Raw genomic sequence first — 21,230 nt, 5'->3', positions numbered from 1 at the left:
CTTAGAGATACTTGGGCTCAGACTACAGACGCAGCAGTGACAGATAAGGCCTGGCAGACTATCGTTGTGCATCCCAGACGAGTGTCACAGACTGTTAAATTCAGATTCATACAAGTAATGGTGCTGCATAGGGCGTATCTAACTCCAAAAAGATTACACAAGATGTTCCCGGACTCCACCCACAATTGTCCACGTTGCGGGGAAGATGAGGCTGGATTCCTCCACATGCTCTGGGCTTGTGCACACCTGCGGGGATATTGGGCAGAGAAATGTCAGGTACTGAGGACCGTTACTCAGTTGCCGGTACCTGAGGAAGCTCTATACTGCTTAGTGGGGTCTCATAAAAGACCCAAACAGCTGAAGGCCAAATTGAAATTCCTAGACCTGGCCCTCTTATTAGCGGTCAGGGCATTGACGATGAGATGGAAATCCCCCAGGTCACCCCAAACGTCCGTGTGGCAGACGGACCTTGTAAAATGGGGCCGAGCGGAGGGGTCAGACCTTAGAAGAGAAGAAGAGAAAGGTCAACGGAAGTATCCCATAGCACAGGAATGAGAGGTAATGCTGATGGATCTGGAGGGGATAGACCTTATACCGTCACAAGGAGATAGGGTATGATGCCTACACGGTGTATCGAGTTGGAGAGACAGGATATTATGACACCGGGGCAGCGTACAGGCCATTTGTATACTTATGCTATGGTCTACATGATTACGATACGAATCAGGAGGCACTATATTACAGCTATTTCACTATGACCAGGAGACGAGGGAGGGACTGGGCGGGACTGTTGGGGATGGAGGGAGGGGAAATGGTTGTTTTATTCTTGTTATGTATGGAGGAGCTGGATGACCAATGCAGGCTCTACCCATGGTGGAGCTGGAAGGACATGTCACTATTGGGCACAAACATGAGAACCTTAGACTTCATCCGTAGTTATATATATTTCTAGACAGTCTCTCCTGTTGCATGATTGACTGTAGGCACTCTGACAAGGTGTTTTTTTTTTAGCTCTTGGTTGGGGAGAAAAGAAGAAAATGTGACTGATGAATACTATATGTACTAATTTGTAACAGTAATACATTGCTTTAATTAGTCTTGAATAAAGAGTTTTAAAAAAAAAGTATTTAATCAGAGTGATGTTTTTCTGTGCCTATACATTTTTTGTGACATTATCATTATCCACACATCAACCTGTTTTGTGCTACCATATAGTTATTAAATTACAGACAACATATGCCTTGGGAAATCAGATCTGGTTTCTGAAAAAAATTTAAACAAAGAAATCACCTAGATGGATTGTGATCTTCTTGCAGACAGAAGAGGAAGATAAACAGCACTGTGCGAATTTCTTTTTTAAAGTACACTTTTCATTAATGTTTTTATCTATGTGTTTATAGATTTTAAAGTTTTTTTTCAGTATCTACCCTTGGATTGCACTGCTTTATAGTTAAAAACAATGACACTGACCCCCAGGTATTGCTTACAGCTATAAGTGTATCATATTGAGAATATGGATAACAATCTTTGCATAAATGTAAACCAATAAGAACTGCATAGTTTTGAGGATTTAAGTGTCCTGGGCATGAATCTAATTAATAAAGTTGAATTAAGTGTAGGATGTAGATGCTTCATGAATGGCAACTGAGACACTAAGCAATGACAGATGTTAGCACCATGGTTAAAGTCAATATAATTCGATACTCAAGGTACTGAACTACTGTGCAGAACCCATATATATTACTATGACATATAATATCATTTGATATCTAACTCTGCTGCAGTTTGCATATTTGAGAGGCTTTTACCAGTAGAGGTTACCTTTGTTCCTTTGTCCGCATTTCAGAAATGTTCCCCCTGACATTTTCTACACGCTTCTCAGAAGGGCATATATTCAGATATCATGGGCACCCTTAATACCCAGATAGCAAAGTAACTCCAGCAGCGACAGCACTGAAAGTCAAATTCATCCACATGGGTTTTCAGAGCATTTAATAATTTAATTAAAACTGCCTACAGATGTTTTGAAGTATTCTTGAAAATAATCCTTCACAGAGTTAGAAAATATATATACAAATGAAATATTTATAACACTAATAGGAAAAGCGTGCTTATAGAGCTTCATAAATGATAAGGATTCAAAGTGTTCTCAATCAATGTCATTACAGAATACTGATAGAACAGCCTGGTATCTTGAGTACCCATAGTTTATAAACTTACAATTTACCTAGTTAAATTCTAAAAACACAAAGATACTCAATACCAAATAAAATAATAACGTTGTACAGATAATAAACGATTTGTTGCAGTGATATTCAGTCTCAAAATACAAACACTTCACATCTTGAAATCTTATACTGAATTCACAAACAATCAACCAATCAACTCACAAAATATGATATGCTCAGGTGGTGCAGTACTTTAGCTTCTTTAAATCCCAAGGCTCATCTTCAGGTACCAGCGTTTCTCACCAAAGTAAAAGGTGTTGTGAGCATGCTGTTTTGCAGAATCAACATTTAAGCACAATAGTTTCATATTTCGTTGATAAACAAACAAGCATGGACAAAGCCAACAGGTCTGGCCCTGCAAGCTGGTTATATTTTTTATGGTAAGCATCGGTGGTTAAAAAAAAAAAAACTTGCTACCTAGAGATGACAGCCATTTACTTGCAAAACCAATTTAAATAAAAAAAAAACATTTTTTTATAGAACAATACGGGTGCTTTTTAGTTTTAACGCATATCACAGGCACATACGAGTCTCATTGTCACAAAAAAGGCACTACTAGCTTTGCATTAGTGTAACCTAAATAAATGGTTTGAAACAAAAGGGATGAGTGCAAAAAAAAAAAAGGATTAAAAATAAAAGCGAAAAAGTATTTGGAAAGTATACTATTGACCCAAAAGCCCTCGCATGGAAGTTCATTCTTTTTAGGCAGATGTGATTGGCTAAAATGCTTTCACTCACAGTGCAAGATTACCATTAGCTGAAGTGGACTGACTCATTGCTCCTGATGCATGCTGTGATGGGCGAATTTAAAATGTCAAAGACAGATGAATAGAGAAATGGATGTCCTGCTTCATATGTATATCTGTAAGTACTTTTTACTAATGATTTATTTTATTACATGAAGCAGGAAAGACAGTTAAAGATGTCAATAGGCCAGGCCTAAACAACTACTTTACATCTAATCTAACACATGAATCCATTGGGGGTCTCTATATTTTCCCATCAAGAAAAGGCAGAAACAACACCCGAAATATAATGTCTGGAATGTAACTAGATAAAGCTGAAATACAAGTATAGAGGCCCTTTAATATGAACGATGCATGATGTATGAAATGGAGAGAATCACCTTCACAGCATCATAAAACAGAGTTCTGCAATAAGCTGTGCTTCATTTCTAATCATATTGAGACTGACCTTACGTCTCCCAGTCACAGGTAGGTCACTATGTCTTGGTATGAGTTTACTCCTCTTCTGCGAAGACGGACCTGTGGTCGGCATCATCTCCAAGAAGATGTCTAACCTACACTTCTCTCATCTTTGCAACCACAAAATGCTGCATAGTGTGCCAATGAGATGCTGAGAAGCATAGGGAGGTCTGCAGGGAAAGGGAGCCTCGTTTAGAGAATTACCGGTACTGGTGATCACATATCCGGAATCATACAGAAAAAAGAGTTAGTGCTACCGAAATGGTGCAGGAAGTACATTATAGATCTTAACAATGGATTTTGAATTTCAAATGCATACCCCGATGAGAGAACAGTGGGAAGCAATATGACGCAATAATTCAAAGTTTCTTTGTACTGTTCAAAGAGGAAGAGTGGGTGGCTGGAAAACAGACTATGGGCCTGATTTAGAGCTCAGCGAATGAGTTTCTCCACCACATCAGTGATGGATATCCCGGTGGTCAAAATATAAGTTCCATATCCTATAATGGTTTTTATATTTTGGTGGATGGGATATCCATCACAATTGTGACAGAGTAACCGTCCACCGAGATCTAAATCAGCTATGTGTCTTAGCGGCCCTCATTCTATGCCATTGATATATGCAATACAATGCTAAATGTAATAGCAATGAAGTTAAATAGTAATTAGATTAATAGTGACTAGGATGGAACATTGGGGAACATGCTGAGGTAACAAGCTCACTGTATGTAAATTCTGCATGGTTTTACTTTTTGTTATCCAACCAGCATTATGCCATGTAATAATTCTATAATAAATCGATGTATTCAGATGGATAAGAATTGTCTGGCATCCTGATTACCCCAAATGTATTACCATTACTACGTACCTTCCCTTGGGGCTAAGTTGGTGCCACAAAAAGTTAAAAAAATTTATCTCCCAAATAAGCATATGGATTTGTTATTAAGTGGTCCATGTGAAATATAAAAGTATGGATCAAGCGTTCTGGGTGAAACCTGAAGACTATGACAATTCCTTCGTACTATGACCATGAGCAGACGATGAGCTCTAATAACCTGTATCTGATTCAGCAGTACTGACCACATTGATCATATTTGAATGTGATGCAAATTGATATCAAGATATTTTCAAGGAAAATGTGTGAAGATATATCTGTCAAATGAAAATAAAATGCATTAAATAGCTCAATGTGCAAAGAAGAGATCATATCTGCAGTAAAAGTAGTATCTAGACAAAAGTGTATCAACATGAAATGTTTTCCTTCATGCAGCTATCAGCCCATACTGAGCCCTGTTCACAAAACTCACCATTGCACAACTCATTCAGAAACACTTAGCAATCTGAGGCTTTATAGTGCAATGGCACTTCAAAGCACTTTTACATTGGTTTTTGTCAGAGAAAGTACTACACCAATGACACATCAGAAAGGTTCCTTCTGAACAAACTGTCCTCTTTATCGGTCATGTTGAAGTGATGATTATGCTTTGCACCGTACTTAGATGGTAGACTGCTCTTGTAGGAAGTTGTCTGCTCCTGGGAGCGTTCTCTCTGGCTCAGAGACCAGGGCAGCTTCTCGAAGGATCGCCATGTGCTCCTCAGCAGCCGACAGCGATTGGTCGATCCAGTCCATCCCTCCACTCAGGTGGCAGGCACTTCGGGTCACTAGAACCAGGTGACTGACAGAAAGCAGCAGGGCTGTGGTCCTGCAAAGAAAGAGTGATTAGATGAAAGGCAAAGGTCATGAAAGAAAAAACTTAATCTGTAAATGTTAGAAAAAGTAATGTTCACTGCTCCTAACTACTTGGGATTATGAACAATAACGTAAACAGGAATCACATTCCAACAACACTATCATGTAGACATATCTGAAGCTACGCAAGAGATTTAAATATTGCCCTCAGGTAATACCTCAGCAATGAGTAGCTACTTCAAAGTTCAAGAGTTTTACAAAACACCACTCAACAGAAGTTGAAGTGAAAAAACAATGTAAAGGTATTAATTAAAGTAGAGTTACACACATATGAGAATACCTTCATCCCACAAGGGAGAATATGAGGAGTCTCCCAGCCTACCCCAATAGAACAAAACCCACTCCTAGGTTGTGTGTTGTCCTATGCGCTCTGAGGCTACAGGAAACTATCCTTCAACTTAAGCTCCAGTCCCTCAAAATGGAGTTCACTGTACTGAATTACACATTAACCGAATGATGATGTCCTGTAACTTTACAAAACCATTTAGATTGCATGCCATATTCTTTAAAAATTAATTGAAATCATCAACCTATTTAAAAACGGAGGCTGAACAGAATAACCTAACAGGTGTTTTTTTACATGCACGTTCACTTCCTCCCACCGTGGGGGATCTTGGCACTACTAACAGATAAGGGCGTATATCATTACCCAGCTCAATAGTCCTCATTTCAATGATCCCACAGGAGGAAAATATGATTTAAAACTGTGATTATGATTGAGTGCACTAGTCGACCAAGTCACTAGACTCAACTACCAGGCAGAAATACCGAGCCTCAAGATGATAAAGGATTCGATGATAGGGTTTCAGGAGCCTCTGTTTCTGCAATATTGATCTTGTAAGAAATACATTTGTAATAAAGAAGCTAATTTCTATTTGCACACCGTTTTAGAATTGCACCTTAGAATGGGTTTAAACCTTTGCAGAACTGAAGGGAAAATGTGCTTGATTTAAACGTGTAAGAAAATAACGTGAAGAAGAAAAATAGTAGTAGGCTGTCATTCTCAATGTGCTCCTATAACTAGCCCAAGCATATTTTCTTTTGACACTTGCTCACAGCTAAATAGACATTTATTTAGAAGTTTTGCCTAATGCCAGGATCCTGATAAAGAATGTGCTGACTTCAAGATTATGTTCTTTTGCTTCATCATACCATATTAGATCATCTTGTCTTAACAATGAACTTTGCTGAGGATTCATATTGAATAGACTGTTAGAATGAATAATACTTTATATATATTTTATGTATGCTTAACCAGGACATTGTCAAAAGATTTGTTTCTCTTACATTTGACTAGCACTTTGCATTCACAATGGGATATTGAGCGCAGCTAATAGTTTAGGTAAGAAGGTTCTCATGAGAACTTTCCACCATGTTTCAATATTCGCAACACTTGTTTAACTATGTACTGGCGTGAGTGTTTACCCTGGGGATCGGGAGCAGAAGCAACATATGTTGATGACACAATCGCATGAGCAGTTTCCATTGAAAGAGATCCCAAAATATTTTTTTGTTTCTAGTCATCAATGGGACTTAAGTGGTTCCTTCCCCAATAAATGCTCCATTTTCATGACACATGCTCTTTCCAAAACTAGATCTTCTCCACCATGCATATAGCAGGCACTTAGACAGTGTAAAGACAAGCCACCCAGCTGTAACTGATTTAAAAACACGCAGAGCTTCTTTGGGGCGTGAAAAGGAAACCACACAACATGCTGGAACAATCCAGGTTTTCCTCAATTTTGCATACAATGGGCAGAAAAATCTAGGGTGCTCTAGTGTTTCAGGGCTAGCATTGCATAGGGGGCATAGCAAGGTTACAGATGCATTCTTCCAATTACCTTTCAGCGCATTTAATGGAAGAGCCCCGGACCTAAACTGTATATAAAGTGCACATGCTTGAGGGGCTTCAATTTCATCCATATATAATTCAAACTTAAAACAGCTTTTAAAATCTAAAAAACAAGTTGCTAAGGAACCATTGATCCTAACTGCAATACGTGAGGAGTCAGTATACGCCCAAAATCTCCTTTTTAAAATGTACCCCATTTTTTTTTAAAATAGATTTCGGGTCTTGCCACATAACACCCAGTCCAAGTTTATAGAGCCAAATCTTTACTTTTATATACCATACCAGGCGCCCAGTCTGATTATGGTAAGTAAGAAGCTCCTCCATTGCCTCCTTAATGGGAATCTGTGTCTTACTGGTCCAGAGTCTAAGCCAGAACATAAGCGTCTTCAGGGCGGCGAAATGGGCAATAGATCTTAGATCAAGGTCTAGGTGGAGGGGTATTAATGGCATATTTCTTGGTAAGTTTAGAGCGGCTCGTAGAAACTTTTTTTCTGATATTTCCAATTGGTTCAATTGTTCCAGCACCCACAGTTCTGCCCCATATAGAGCCCTTACCCTTTGCTCAATGTATTTCTAAAATTGGGGAAATTGGACGAAAGAGAGAACTATTAGCTTTCTTAATTATAGCATAGTCTACGTGTTGCAGAGAAAGTACGCTCTTCTGTATTTGGAGAGTCCAGGACAGATTTTCGTTGACTCTAACCCCCAAGTAATCAAAAACATTGACCTGGTCTAACCTTTGATTATTTAACCTTAGTTTATTCTTTGTGGAGTTATAAGGTATATAGACCATGAACTTGGTCTTTGAGCAGTTTATTTCTAGACCACTTTCTTTGCACGCAGTTGCAAATTTAATAAGTACTTTCTGAATCCCCATAGGGGTTTTAGAAATAAGCAGTGTGAGATCTGCAAATAAAAGACAGGGAATTTGTTTGCCCGCTAGTTTGGGTGGATTCCCACCACAATCGTGGAGATCTTTGATGAGCCCGTTCATATCTAAAGTAAATAAGGTAGGCGTCAAGACACATCCTTGGCGTACCCCTTTTAAAACCGGGATATTTTTCGTTAGACTACCATCTATGTTCCATCTAACTTTAGCATAGTTTCCAGGTTGCAACCGGACCAGAAGTTGAAGCAGCCCCCCGGAAGACCAAGTTCCCTTAAGGCAACCCATAATTTAGAGCGATCTATAGTATCTAACGCCATTTTCAAATCGATGAAAATGACGTACAAGTGGCCCTTCAAAATAGTTACCTCCTTCCAAATTAATAATAAAAACTGATAAGCCTGATGTAGGGTAGTCGTTAAGGGTCTAAAACCAGCCTGCAGATGAGAAAGTATACAAAAGCCCTCCATCCAACCTTGGATGTGCGTTAGAATCATTTTACTGAATATTTTTGGAGATACAGCTATAAGGCTGATGGGCCTATAATTACCCAGGTCTCGCTTGTCGCCCTTTGTAGCGCGAGCCTAGGGCAGCGCTCTTGCATTGCATAGGAAATCGACCTCTTGGAATCACTTCAGCTTCAGGAGAAGCTCATGCATGTGGTGCTCACACTCCATTGGCCTTTGCATCTGGCTTTTGCACGCAATTGGCCAAAGGCATGTGTATGTCCCAGCTTTTAGGAAAATGTTCACTTCCAGAGCGTTTTGCTCTCGGGAGCCAGCAGTGGTGCTCATGCTGACATCTGTTTTTGTGTCACGCAGTGGCACGCAGGCTGACATCTGTTTTGTGTCACCTTTTACTTTTGCGGCCACAGCTTTCATTGTGGTCCTATTTATTACTTCCTGGTTTGGCTTTCTCTGGGCTGAGCTCTCATGTTTCCCCGAGCCTTATTTACTCTTTCCTCGCACTGTTATTAAGCTTTTCTCCTTTAAACATTGTATCCATGAAAGGCAGTGTATTTTTAAGGTGCTTTGGCATGTGGATGTATACAGGGCCATAATGTTATCGCCTGCAAAGAGAGACAGGGTTGTCAAAACTATTTTTGGTGTAGGGGCTTTGTATATCGCAAGTGGGGCATGCTTTTATTTTTTTTGTGCCTAAACACATGCGCTGTTAATATACAATGTGTGCGCATTTTTTTTGGCCCTACAGACACGCGCTGTTAACATACAATGACTGTGCACATATTTAGTTTACTAAAGGACATGCTGTGTTCACCCACACACATAGTGCTGCTGCCCGCCCCCTCTTGTTCTGCTCCCCCGCCTGCTTGCCTCACATTATTACGTAGTTCCCAAAGAAATCGTGTATCAGGGCCTTAATTATTTTGTGTTTATGGGTCTTACATTTTATCACGTGCTGTGGCATTTTATTATGCTAGTGGTAAACACTACCTATTTCTCCATAATCCGATTTTGTTTACTAGTTTAATGCCGATTTTGCGGTGTATTAGGCCAATCTGTTGGGTCGTAGTCAAATTAGGGACGTAATATTACTACGTGTAAGGAGCTTAATTTAGGGTGGTGTGTGCCGGGACGCTTAGCACTGTTTTTAAGCTTTTCTAATTTAAACATTGTAGGCAGAAAAGGGGTTTTATTTTCAAGGTGCTTAGGCATGTAGATGTATACGTGATAACTCGCTAACAGAGCAGAGGCTGCGCAGATTTTCCCAATATCACTCTCTATTTTGTTTTTTAATAAAAAAAACTCCAATTTTCCTTTCTTCTTTGTTTGTTCCCATCCCGCCACCCTTTTACATTGAACTGCTTTCAATCCAACAGAAAGCTTCTACCAGGGTCGTAATTATCGCGTTCCGGGGGCTTACATCTCATCACATGCTGGGGCATCATAATAAGCCGGTGTTAAACACTGCCTAATCCCCAGTAATAAACATTTTTTGAACAGTTGTGTACCTATTTTGCAATGCACTGTGCAAAACTGTTCCGTTTTACTTAAATTAGGTCCGTAATATTAACAGAAGCACAAAGCCTAAATTAGGGCGGGGTCTGCCGGGACGCTTAACAAACTCTTTAAACTTTTTTTCTAGAAACATTGTAGACACGTTTGTTTGGCCTCCTTTTCTATTATAAGAATTATAAATAGCTAATTAAGTTTATAAGTATACTAGGAATCCTCCCTTTAAAATTGCCTTTTGCAGGCCCGCTCGTTTACAGTTCCTGCAGGCATACGCAGCACAGTTCCCCCATTTGAAATAAACTTCAGTTCACCTAACGCCACACTTTACCACAAATGTAATCATGGCCTCGGGTGCTCCTACTAACATAAATTAACAAGTCGTGGTCACGAAGCTTCACAGGGACCAGACCAGCGACGCCAAATAAACAGCAGACAGCCACAACACAGCTCCCCACTACTCTTTTCCTACCATTTATTTCTATGGTCTGTTATTTGTTCCCCATACACTTCCTTACAATATCCCTTATCTTTCCACACAACTTAAAGCACTTTTTATAACAACCATAAGCTAGTGTTAAACACTGGCTATTTCTCCGCAATTCGATTTTGTTTACCAGTTTTATGTCGAATTTGTGGTGTATTAGGTCAACTGTTGGGTAGTAGTCAAATTAGGGACATTTTATTACTACTTGCAAGTAGCTTAATTTAGGGTGGTATGTGCCGGGACACTTAGCACTGTTTTTAAGCTTTTCTCCTTTAAACATTGTATCCATGAAAGGGCTAGTATTTTTAAGGTGCTTCGGGATGGAGATGTATACAGGGCCGTAATGTTAGTGCCTGCAAAGAGGGACGGGGTTGCCAGAATTATTTTTGGGGTAGGCGCGGAGTCGCTTTGCACTTCGCATGTGGGACATGTTGGTTTTTTTTGTGCCTAAACACTCGCGCTGTTAACATACAATGCCTGTTAATTTTTTAAGGCCCTCTACACATGCGCTGTTAACATCCAATGACAGCGCACGTATTTAGTCAACTAAAGGACACGCTGTGTTCACCCACACATGGATTGCTGCTGCCCACCCCCTCTTGTTCTGTTCTGATTAAAACAAGCAGTGGCATAGCCAATAGGTCCCAACTTTGGTACCTCATAAGTATTTAGTTATGCAGCACAATATCCTCGGAGCAACAATATTAACTGTTGCATGGCTAAACAGTTATAAGGTCCCAAAGGCGAGATATATTGGCTATGCTAATGCTTGTTAAATATGGGAAGACTTTCTGTGCCTTTCCATGAGTCAGGGATATCCCCACCGTGTGTGAAAGTTGAATATACTGAATGGAGTAAAGGGCCCCATAACTAGGTTCTGGTACGTACAGATTCCCAGGTAACCTATCAAGCCCTGGCGCCTTCCCTGACTGTTAAGTAGAAATCGCATTAACCGTTTCTTCTAATGAAAAATGAACTTCTTCCACACATTGCAATTTAAGGGGATCGCTATTAGATGCTACTGTATCATCCTGTACCAGGTGCATTTCTCCCTGAGAGCAGGCTCTGAAAGTGCTCTACCCACACTTCGGGTTGTATATAAAAATCTGTTTCGCTTGTGGGCCATTTCATGCCTTTCGATAGGAAGTGCCAAAATGTCTGGGAGTCCTTCTTTCTTGACACCTCCACCAGAATGCACCAATTTGCTTCCTCCCATGCCCTTTTGGCGTCACCCTCTAATAGGCTCTTCTTACATTGATTATATCAACCCTTACTCCTTTCTTGACTGCCCTGGATAGAGCTGATTTGCTTTGTTTGCACTCTTCATTGTACCATGGAGCTACTTTTACAGTGGATATTTTAGTGTTACTCTGCCTGCTAACAATAGTCTTTATATTGAAGGATAAGTACAAAAAGGTGGACAAAATGATATCTTCATTTGGGTCCTACTTTCCCAATTCCTCTAGGGCCTCAACAACTTTTTTATAGGTAGTTGATAGGAGCAACTCATCGTAGATTATCTGTGGCCATTTAATTCTCCTTTTATTGTTGGAAGTAATAGCTGGTGCTGCTACTAGGCTTGTTTGGTGTTGATGTAAGATAATGCCTAATAGCTCCAAAAATAGTGCGTTGTGATCACTATCTTCTCCATCCAGAACAGTCATATCATAAATATTGGACCATAAATCAAGATTTACCATGATGAAGTCAATTCTTGTCTTAATTCTGCCCCTTTTGAAAGTGTTTTAGCCTCTACATCTGAGGAAGTTCACCCATTACAAGCACGAACCCCGTTGATAAGTGTAAAGGACAGTACTTGCTGACCAACCTTAGCGATTCTTTTCAGTGTTGGTATTTCAAGCTTTTTAATATCTAGGGCTTGCTCTTCCTCCTGTACCAGATTTGGAATATAATCAATCGGTTAATGGGTTGTATTAAAATCACCAGGTACTATAAGTGAATACCCTTTGCAAGAACTGTCGAGGAATTCAGTAAGTTTTAATATAGTATCTGAGTCCTTGTGGGGGCTACTAAACCGATTATAAAGATTATTTAACCTCAAGTGCATATTCCCTTTAGCTGAAATAATATCCAGGCTTAGAATTTCCTGTGATTCAATGTTTAGCCGCTTAATGTTACAGCACAATGTAGTCTTAACCCAAATTAACAATCCTCCCGCAGGTCTGCCAGCTATCGAGTGTCGAGCTTTAATGCTAAAAGTGGTGTACCCCACCCTGTAATACTGCTTGGTTGCCCAAGTCTCTTGCAGAAGACAAATGTGACTACTGTACACAAAACTGCCCCATTCTGGATCAATTAGTTTTGATTTTAACCCAGCGGTATTCCACGAGATTATATTTAGGTTCTGGTTCTCAAAAACTCTTACATGCATCTGTGGTCCTTCCGTAGGTTTTTCTCCTACACATCCAGCGTAAAGTGCGCACTCTCCCTTAGGTATGACTAGGTTCCCATTCTCTTCATTACTTGTGTTGCTTACGTTTAAAACCCTACTTGGGCTAGTATATCAATAATAAATTTTCTTTATTCGGTTTTACAAAACAGAAAACCATAAAAGCAGCGTCACAGATACAAAACATATTTTACGCAGCAATTAAAAAGAAAATTCATTTACAATTGATTTGAACACAGTTATCCATAATATCATAGGGGGCCCTAACCTGTGTTTATCTAGTGCTTAAGGATTCTAAAATTCAACCATTACAGAAAATATCAAACTTATCATAAGTTTGTTCTATGTTTAAAAATACATTTCAGAAAATTGACGATGAGGTTACAAGTACATTCAGAATCTAAAAACTGTAATCGCAACATGGCTGGATGGCATCGTCTGATACCCCACAATTTCAGCAAGGGTATCAACCATAGCTTACGATGGCCGTGATAAAACTTACAGAATAAAACAGTATGTATAGTTGTCTGCTCTGAGATTTCATCGCAAGGGCAGGGTATCAGAATTGGATCCCAGCTGTTTTTCACTGGGAAAGCAACTAATCGATGAAAAATGTTTAGCCTAAATCTTGTCAAAAGAAGACGCTCAAATACCTTAAGATCGTGTGTTAGATATGGATGGATTGACAAGGTGGTCTTGACCGCAATTGAATGTTGAACAGAGGCTTTCTTTGCTTCATTAGCAATTCTTAATTCTTCTAAATGTCCCAATGCCCTTACTTTCAAATCATTCCTCGATGTTTCACGGATCATCTCAGGAGTAGTGTAATATGTCCCTAGGCCTAAGTCAATTAGAAACTTTCTCACATACGAAAGCCAGCTATTTTTCAGTGAGTGGTCCAAGGACATACAATCTGCCATGATTTGCTTAGTTAGTAATTTTTTTTCTGATAACCAAATTCGTCGCCAAAGTAAAAGTGGTTGAATTCTAATCAGGTCCACCAAGTACGGAATCCCCAGTTCCATATGGCATGCGAACGTGGAGACAGATTTGGGTGCCGCTAGTAGGAATCTTAAAAATGAGTTCTCTGCCACTTGCAAGTGGCTGGTGTTGGCATGCCCCCACACACCCGCCCCGTACAGGGCTATTGCCTGACATTTAGCGTTATAGATTTTTAACAATTCTACCGGAGACCTTTTGCCCAACTTTTGAGAAAAGTTTATGAGAGCTATAATGCTCTCATAAAAAGATGTTTTCTTGCCTCAACTGCAGCTTTCCAGTTTAATTTATCATCAATTATGTTGCCTAGATAGGGATACTGGGCCGTAGTTTCGAGTTTTTGTTTGTTGAGGAATATGTCTTTAGCCCCTTTTATTCTTGTGCCTGCTACCATTATGTAAGTCTTTTTTATATTTATGTGTAAATCTAAGCTCCGCAAGAAGTCTGCGTACCTGTCCAGGGCCTTCTGTAGTTCACGCGGGGTGCGGGACAGTATCACGGCTTCGTCCGCATAGAGCAGAGCGGGAATCGGGCGTTTCCTTACTTGCGGTAGGTCCTGGCCCCCCCTCAGCATCTCCACCTCCAAACCATTTGTATACAGAGAAAACAGAAAGGGGGCCAGGACACAACCTTGACGGACTCCACGCTCTACTCCAAACGACGCGGATAATTCACATTTTACACCAAATCGTACTCTCGCAGAGGCTCTCGAGTATAGCTCTCTTAAAAAATCTACGAGAGGAGCATCAACACCCATTTGTGACAGAACAGACCAGAGCTTTACATGACAGACGCATTCAAAAGCAGAGGACAAATCAACATACACCATGTATAACTTGCCCTGCTTTGCATGGACATATTTACTCAGCAGCATTGATAGGTTCAGGGCTTGTTCTGTTGTGCCAAAACCCTCTCGAAACCCGAATTGAAGGTCCGAGAGGACCCCACCATCGTCGGCCCACTGCTGGAGACGCCTAAGCACGACTCTACCCACTACCTTGCCCAGCGAATCCAGCACGGAGATCGGGCGATAGCAGGATACCTCCTGCCGGTCTCCTTTTTTAAATATAGGAACCATGATGGATTTGGTCCAAGAATCAAAAAGGCCCTTCTCCATTACTGCCTTAAACACCCTAGTCAGCATCGGGGCCCACAGATCTGTGTTATATTTAAACAGATCTACAGGGACCCCATCAGGTCCCGGGGCTTTCCCGTTTTTACTAGCATTTAGAGCCTGAAGCACCTCGGAGATGTCAAATTCTAACGGGATAGGGTATGAAACCGCCGAGGGTCTATCTGTTGGGGCCACATCAATCCCTGTTAGTGAGGAGTCTTTCTGGAATATTTTAGAAAAATGAGCCACCCAAACTGATTCTTCGATAGCTACTTCTATTCTAGGGAGATTATTTTCATCCACTAGAAAGGGCGATTTTACCACTCTCCAGAAAGTCTCACTGTTTTCATCTATGGAGCTTTTGTGGAGTTGGTCCCAAAGGGCTTGTTTTAATTCACCCTTCCTCTTCTTGCGTGCCATATTATAATCTTTTCTAAGCTTACTAATTGCCTGTTGGTCTCTGTTGGTTTTGCTCAATGCTAGTTTTAGTTTTGTGTGAGCTGCCGTACAGCTGTGATTAAACCACCCTACTTTCCTGGGTCGATCTCTTTGATTCTTTACTGCCAGTGATTCGTTTATTTTTACTAGAATTTCCGCAAAATTACTTAAAGCTTCCTCCCCTGAAGCTGCTAGGTCTAGGCATCTAAGGATGAATGGATAGGCTGTTCTTATCACCTTTTCGGTGGTTTCCCCGGGGTCTACCTTCTCCCATCTTAGGGAGTATCCATTGGTCCTATCTAGATGCAAGTTGTTCTGACTTAGTGCACTTAGTATGGTCTGTGAGGAAGACTGAGAATGTGTTAAGAGAAATTCTAAGCTGAGGGCGGAGTGATTACTTAATGTATTGACTAGCAGATCAAAACTCATGACCCTATTGGACAAAATGTTCGATAGTAGGACATAGTCGACTGTTGTTTCATGACCCCTCCCCAAAAATGTTGGTTCGAGCTGATCTGAACTCGAATCCACTTTATTAGCTATCGTGAGACCTAAAGCTGAGAGAACTTCATTCAAGTACAACCCCATGCTAGAATGGTTAAAATGAACAATGGGGCCGTCATTTTCATCCACCATCCCGCAGATGTTACTACTACTGCGTAAGCAGGGATGCAGATTAAAATCCCCCCATAGGATGCTTACACTAGCTCTATCTCCAAGATCCTGTGTCATCTGAGAGAGCTTATCTCGCAGGTTAAGCAGGACCTTCAGGACCTGTCCTTCCGAGAGATTATTATAGAAGTTAAGCAGAAGGATAATCTCTTTGTTGCTAAAGGAAAGGCAGAGTAGCTGGTAATTTACATACAGCTGCACTAGAGTTACTTTCAGTCCTTGTATTGTGTTAGCTATAAAGATAGACAATCCTCCTTCGGGCCTGCCCATAGTTCCTGCTAATGCTGAGGAGAAATAGGTTTTATATCCTATCAGATGAAGTTCAGTGGTAGACCATGTCTCCTGATGGCAGATTACATTATGATTCTGCAGAAAGTTCAGGGCACTTCCATCTTCAACCTTGGGGCGAAGGCCCGCAATGTTCCAGAAGATAACTTTTAGTGATTTTGAGTCGTTGATCGAGGGGCTGTCCACTAAGGGGGTACAGTCAGCTAGCTCCTGACGAACAATCGAGGATCCCTTTGTCGGTGATGGTCAATCAACCATCTCCAGACAGCTATACCTATTTGTCGTCAGAATTCCTCTCCAACTGTCCCTATAGGCTATATCCCTGGAAGGATTTCTGATAAAATTAAAATTACCTCCCCACTCCTCCCAGTCTCCTCCCTGGTCTCGATGTCCCGCCCTATGCCAGTTCCCTTCATAGACTGGGCCAAGACGATTCCTGGGCGGGTAGAAAAAAGAGAGTCGTTTAGTTTCTCTGCCTTCCTTATTACCTGGGGTTCCCCATGAGCAAATATGATCCACCGTACGTGGATCCTCGAAATTAATCAAAACACAGTCACCCTGGATTGTTTTCCTTCCGTGCCCCACCCAAGGAACCATGCGTACCATTATGATCTTACTCGAACAATAGGATGGAGGCGGTCGGTTCATATTGAGCCAATGTTGGACCTTATTCTTTAATGACCAGCTAGGTTCCTCTAAGGGGTCCGCCAACTCCGGGACGCCAGTCAGCACCACCACGAAAGGGATGGCCTCAGGGGGGAGGTTAACAGCTAATCTACCATCTAAAGCTCCCCTGTTCCAGTCCCTACTAGAATTTAGAGCGGGGGCCTTGAATGTATTTTTATCTTGCCTGGTCTGCGGAGTAAATTCCTTAGGCTTTTCGTCACTTTTCTTTTCTGTTACTGTGGGGATTTTCGGTGTTACATTTACGCCTGCAGTAACCGTTTTTTTTACTTGTGGGCCTACTGGTTTATTAATAATTGATTTATTAACCCCAGTCTTTGGTACTCCCTGATTTAGTGAATCTTTTGAGAGAGCAATTAGATCGACTAACTGCTTTTCAACGTGCCGTGGTCTGATTTCTATCGGGGAAAGATAGGATTTAAGTAACTCTCCAATTTTTATTAAAAGTTGACTGTCAACCTCGTTGTCATTGCTACCCCCTACCGTGGTAGCCAATATCTCAATACTTCCGTGTTCCAGGATCTCGTTTGACACAGGGTTTGGGGGCTCAGTATACCTATTGTTCTGCACTCTCTGTGCGATTTGGTTTGGGTTCTCCCCCTGATTTTTGGGCAACTCGCGTGTCTCGTTAACCTTTGCAATTTTTCGTTTTTCCCTTTTTTTTCATGCTGTACCCTCCCTCCTTCCTCCCAACTGTCTCGTTTCCTCTGGTGTAGTAATCACGGCCAAGTCTGGAGTCCTCTCCAGTTCCAGACTTAATTGTGAATCGGATAGAAGTTGTGATGCTGATAAGTCCACCACATTTGGTAGGCTGTGTATATCAGCACGAGCTTCTATCGGGCCAGACTTCCTAACCTGCTCAGGTGTTCTAGCGGTCGCAAAATGGCCCATCGAAGATCTTTTTGCCAGAGCTAGATCTTGAGACACTCCGTGAAGCCGTGAAGGCTTTTGTGGTGCCTCTGGGCGCAAGAGGATGATGTCAGCTGCAGGGGCCGCGAGTAGGGCTGGGACCGCTAGTCCTGGTCCCCCCTGGAAGGCAGCTGACATTGGCGGTTGGCGGCGGCAGTAAAGGAAAGGCGGGCATCCCTTAGCTCTCATTCCACAGATCCTCTTGCTCTTTCCCACCCTCACTCCCAGATGCTTCTTTGCCTGCTTCCCACCTCCCTCTAGCTCCACCCAGCGCTCCGCTCCCCACCGGATAACCTACATAATGGAGGTCGCAACACAACCCCATTGAACAGGCCCCTGGGCCAACGCTTCCCTGCTGCTCGCACTAACCCGATCATCACTCTCTCCTTCCTCATCTCGTCCTGCTTCTAATGACCTCAACCATGTCTGACACTCCTTCTCCAGTTCCCTTGTGCCTCTAATACTCTTTTCTTTTTCATATTTGCTTTGTGCCTATAACTTTCTTCTTTTTCAGATTCCCTCTTGCCTCTAACTCTCTTTGCCTTCAGATTCCCCTCATGCCTTTAATGCTCTTCTTTTGTGAGAGGCCCCTCGTGCCTTAACTCTCTTTTTCCACAGAACCCCCGGCTCAGTTAAGCTGTTCTCTCGATTGCTTCCCACCTCCCTTTGACCACGCCAAACGCTCTTCCCCCCCACCCGGGTAACCTACTTAATGGAGGCTGCTGCGCGACCCCGTTCAGCAGATCCCCAGGCAGCTCGCCTCTGCTGCTCGTACCAAGCAGATCCTCGCTCGCTCCTTTCTCACTTCACCCGCTTCTGATTCCCTCACCCGCCTCCAACACCCATCTTCACAAGATGCCTTGTGCCTCTAACTCTCTTCTTTTTCAGATCCCCTCGTGCCTCTAACTCTTTTCTTTTTAAGATTCCCCCATGCCTTAACTCACTTCTTCTTTAGATTCTTTAGTGCCTCTAACTCTCATTTTTCAGATTTCCCGCATGCCTTTAACGCTCTTCCTTTTCAGAGTCCCTTGTTCCTCTAAATCTCCTTTTTCGACTTCCCCTTGTACCTTTAATGCTTTCTTTTTCAGATTCCCTTGTACCTATCTCTTCTTTTTCAGGCTCCCCTCGTGCCTTTAACACTTTTCCTTGTCAGAGTCCCTCTTGCCCTCTTCTTTTTCAGAGTCCCCTCGTGCCTTTAACACTCTTCTATTTCAGATTCCCCTGGTGCCTTAACTCTTGTTTTTACACCGATCCCCCTACTCATTTCCTGTCCTCCCTCCCAGCTGCTCCCTCGCCTACTTCCCACCTCCCTCTGACCCCGCCCAGCGCTCGCCCTACACCTGGGTAACCTACTTAATGGAGGCCGCAGCGCGACCCCATTGAGCAAGTCCCCGGGCCAACTCACCCCTGCTGCTCGCACGAGGCAGATCATCACTCTCCATTCCTCACCGTGCCTTGCCTCCGATTCCCTCATCCGCCAACACCTCTCTTCTCCAGATCCCCTGGTGCCTCTAACTCTCTTTTTTCAGATTCCCCTTGTGCATTAACTCTCTTCTTCTCCACATTCCCTCGTGCCTCTAAGGGTCTTCGTTTTCGGAGTGCCATGTGCCTCCAACTTTCCTTTTTAAGATTCCTCCATGCCTTAACTCTCTGCTTCTTCAGATTCCCTGGTGCCTCTAACTCTCTTCTTCTTCAGAAACCCTTGTGCTTCTAACTCTCTTCTTTTCCAGACTCCCCTTGTGCCTTAACTCTTTTTCCACAGTTCCCCCTGCTCATTTACCGCCCTCCCTCCCCGCTGCTCCCTCGCCTGCTTCCCACCTCCCTCTAACCCCGCCCAGTACCACAGCATGAACTTTCAGGCAAGGCCGAACAGAAAAGGTATTTAAAATGCCTGGAATAGTTAACATGTTTTGGCATCTTAAATATGAGAGCAGCAGTGTTCCAGATAAAGAGCCAGATCAATTGCCTATACCTCTTGTCCACCGCCAACACTATTATGCAAAAGATATAATTTAGCCTTTGGGATAGAGACATTTTTAATAATCTGTGTTCTCTCCTGTATCACTAATTGTAGTTTGTGTACAGTGTCAGGTCTCAAAATATCCTCAGTGATACAAGATGCAGGCTGTTCTGGGATATGTTTTCTACATCACTCTTCAAGGTATTGGCAGCTACTCCTCTCTTCAAGGTGTTGACCAGCTACTCCTCTCTTCAAGGTGTTGGCAGATACTCCTCTCTTCACGGTGTTGGCAACTGCTCCTCTCTTCAAGGGGTTGGCAGTTACTCCTCCCCACGAGATGTTGGCAACTACTCCTCTCTTCAAGGTGTTGGCAACTACTCCTCTCTTCAGGGTGTTAACAGCTACTCCTTTATTCAGGGTGCTGGCAGCTACTCCCCTCTTCAAGGTATTGGCAGCTCCTCCTCATTTCAGGGTGTTGGCAACTACTCCTCTCTTCAAGGTGTTGGCAACTGATCCTCTCTTCAAAGTGTTGGCAGCTACTCCTCTCTTCAGGGTGTTGGCAGCTATTCCTCTCATCAAGGTGTTGGCAGCTACTGCTCTCTTCAAAGTGTTGGCAGCTACTCCTATCTTCGGGGTGTTGGCAGCTATTCCTCTCTTCAAGGTGTTGGCAGCTAATCCTCTCTTCAGGGTTTTGGCAGCTACTCCTCCCCTCGAGATGTTGGCAACTACTCCTTTCTTCAAGGTGTTGGCAACTACTCCTCTCTTCAGAGTGTTGGCAGCTACTCCTTTATTCATGGTGCTGGCAGCTACTCCCACCTCGAGGTAGTGGTAGCGACTCCTCATTTCAGGGTGTTGGCAGCTACTCCTCTCTTCAAAGTGTTTGCAGCTACTCCTCTCTTCAGTGTGTTGGCAGCTACTCCTCCCCTCGAGATGTGTGCAGCTACTCCTCTCTTCAGGGTGTTGGCAGCCACTCCACTCTTCAATGTGTTGGCAGCTACTCCCCTCCACCCCGAGATGTGTGCAGCTACTCCTCTCTTCAGGGTGTTGCTAGCTACTCCTTGTCGCTTGGTTTTCCAAAGTTGAATTTGTACCCACAGCTGAAAAAAAGGATTGCTCTTGAGCATTAAACCCCTGAGTGGGCTTGTTTGGTCCAGTCCTCGTCATTGAAATGTTATTGTACATAACAGCTTTAGACTCTTCAGCTAGTGCTTCGATGCTAGATTATTAGAAATAACAACCTGAGGCTAAATTAAAGCATCGATGAAGGCAGAGAGTCTTCACTGCTGGTATTGTAATGTTTTTTCAGACATGAATAGGGTGGAATTCAAGATAATGCACACTTTAGTAACAGCCTTGGTATAGATCATCATCTCTC

General features: G+C 42.4%; 1 protein-coding gene across 2 annotated transcripts in view; it reads right to left on the bottom strand.

The window, feature by feature from the left end:
- Positions 1-1,975: 1,975 nt before the first annotated feature.
- TMEM98 (transmembrane protein 98) overlaps positions 1,976-21,230 on the bottom strand; it is a 384,773-nt gene continuing 365,518 nt past the window's right edge. For both annotated transcript variants that reach the window (XM_078645018.1, XM_078645017.1), the window contains exon 8: positions 1,976-5,136. In XM_078645018.1, coding sequence (XP_078501144.1) covers positions 4,929-5,136 — 208 coding nt within the window. In that variant the 3' untranslated portion in view covers positions 1,976-4,928. The remainder of the gene's footprint in view (positions 5,137-21,230) is intronic.

The sequence above is a fragment of the Lissotriton helveticus genome, chromosome 5_1, assembly GCF_964261635.1.
Source record: "Lissotriton helveticus chromosome 5_1, aLisHel1.1, whole genome shotgun sequence".
Lineage (NCBI taxonomy): Eukaryota > Metazoa > Chordata > Amphibia > Caudata > Salamandridae > Lissotriton > Lissotriton helveticus.
Note: the sequence above shows the minus strand (reverse complement) of the source record. Positions and strands in the feature narration are given on the sequence as shown.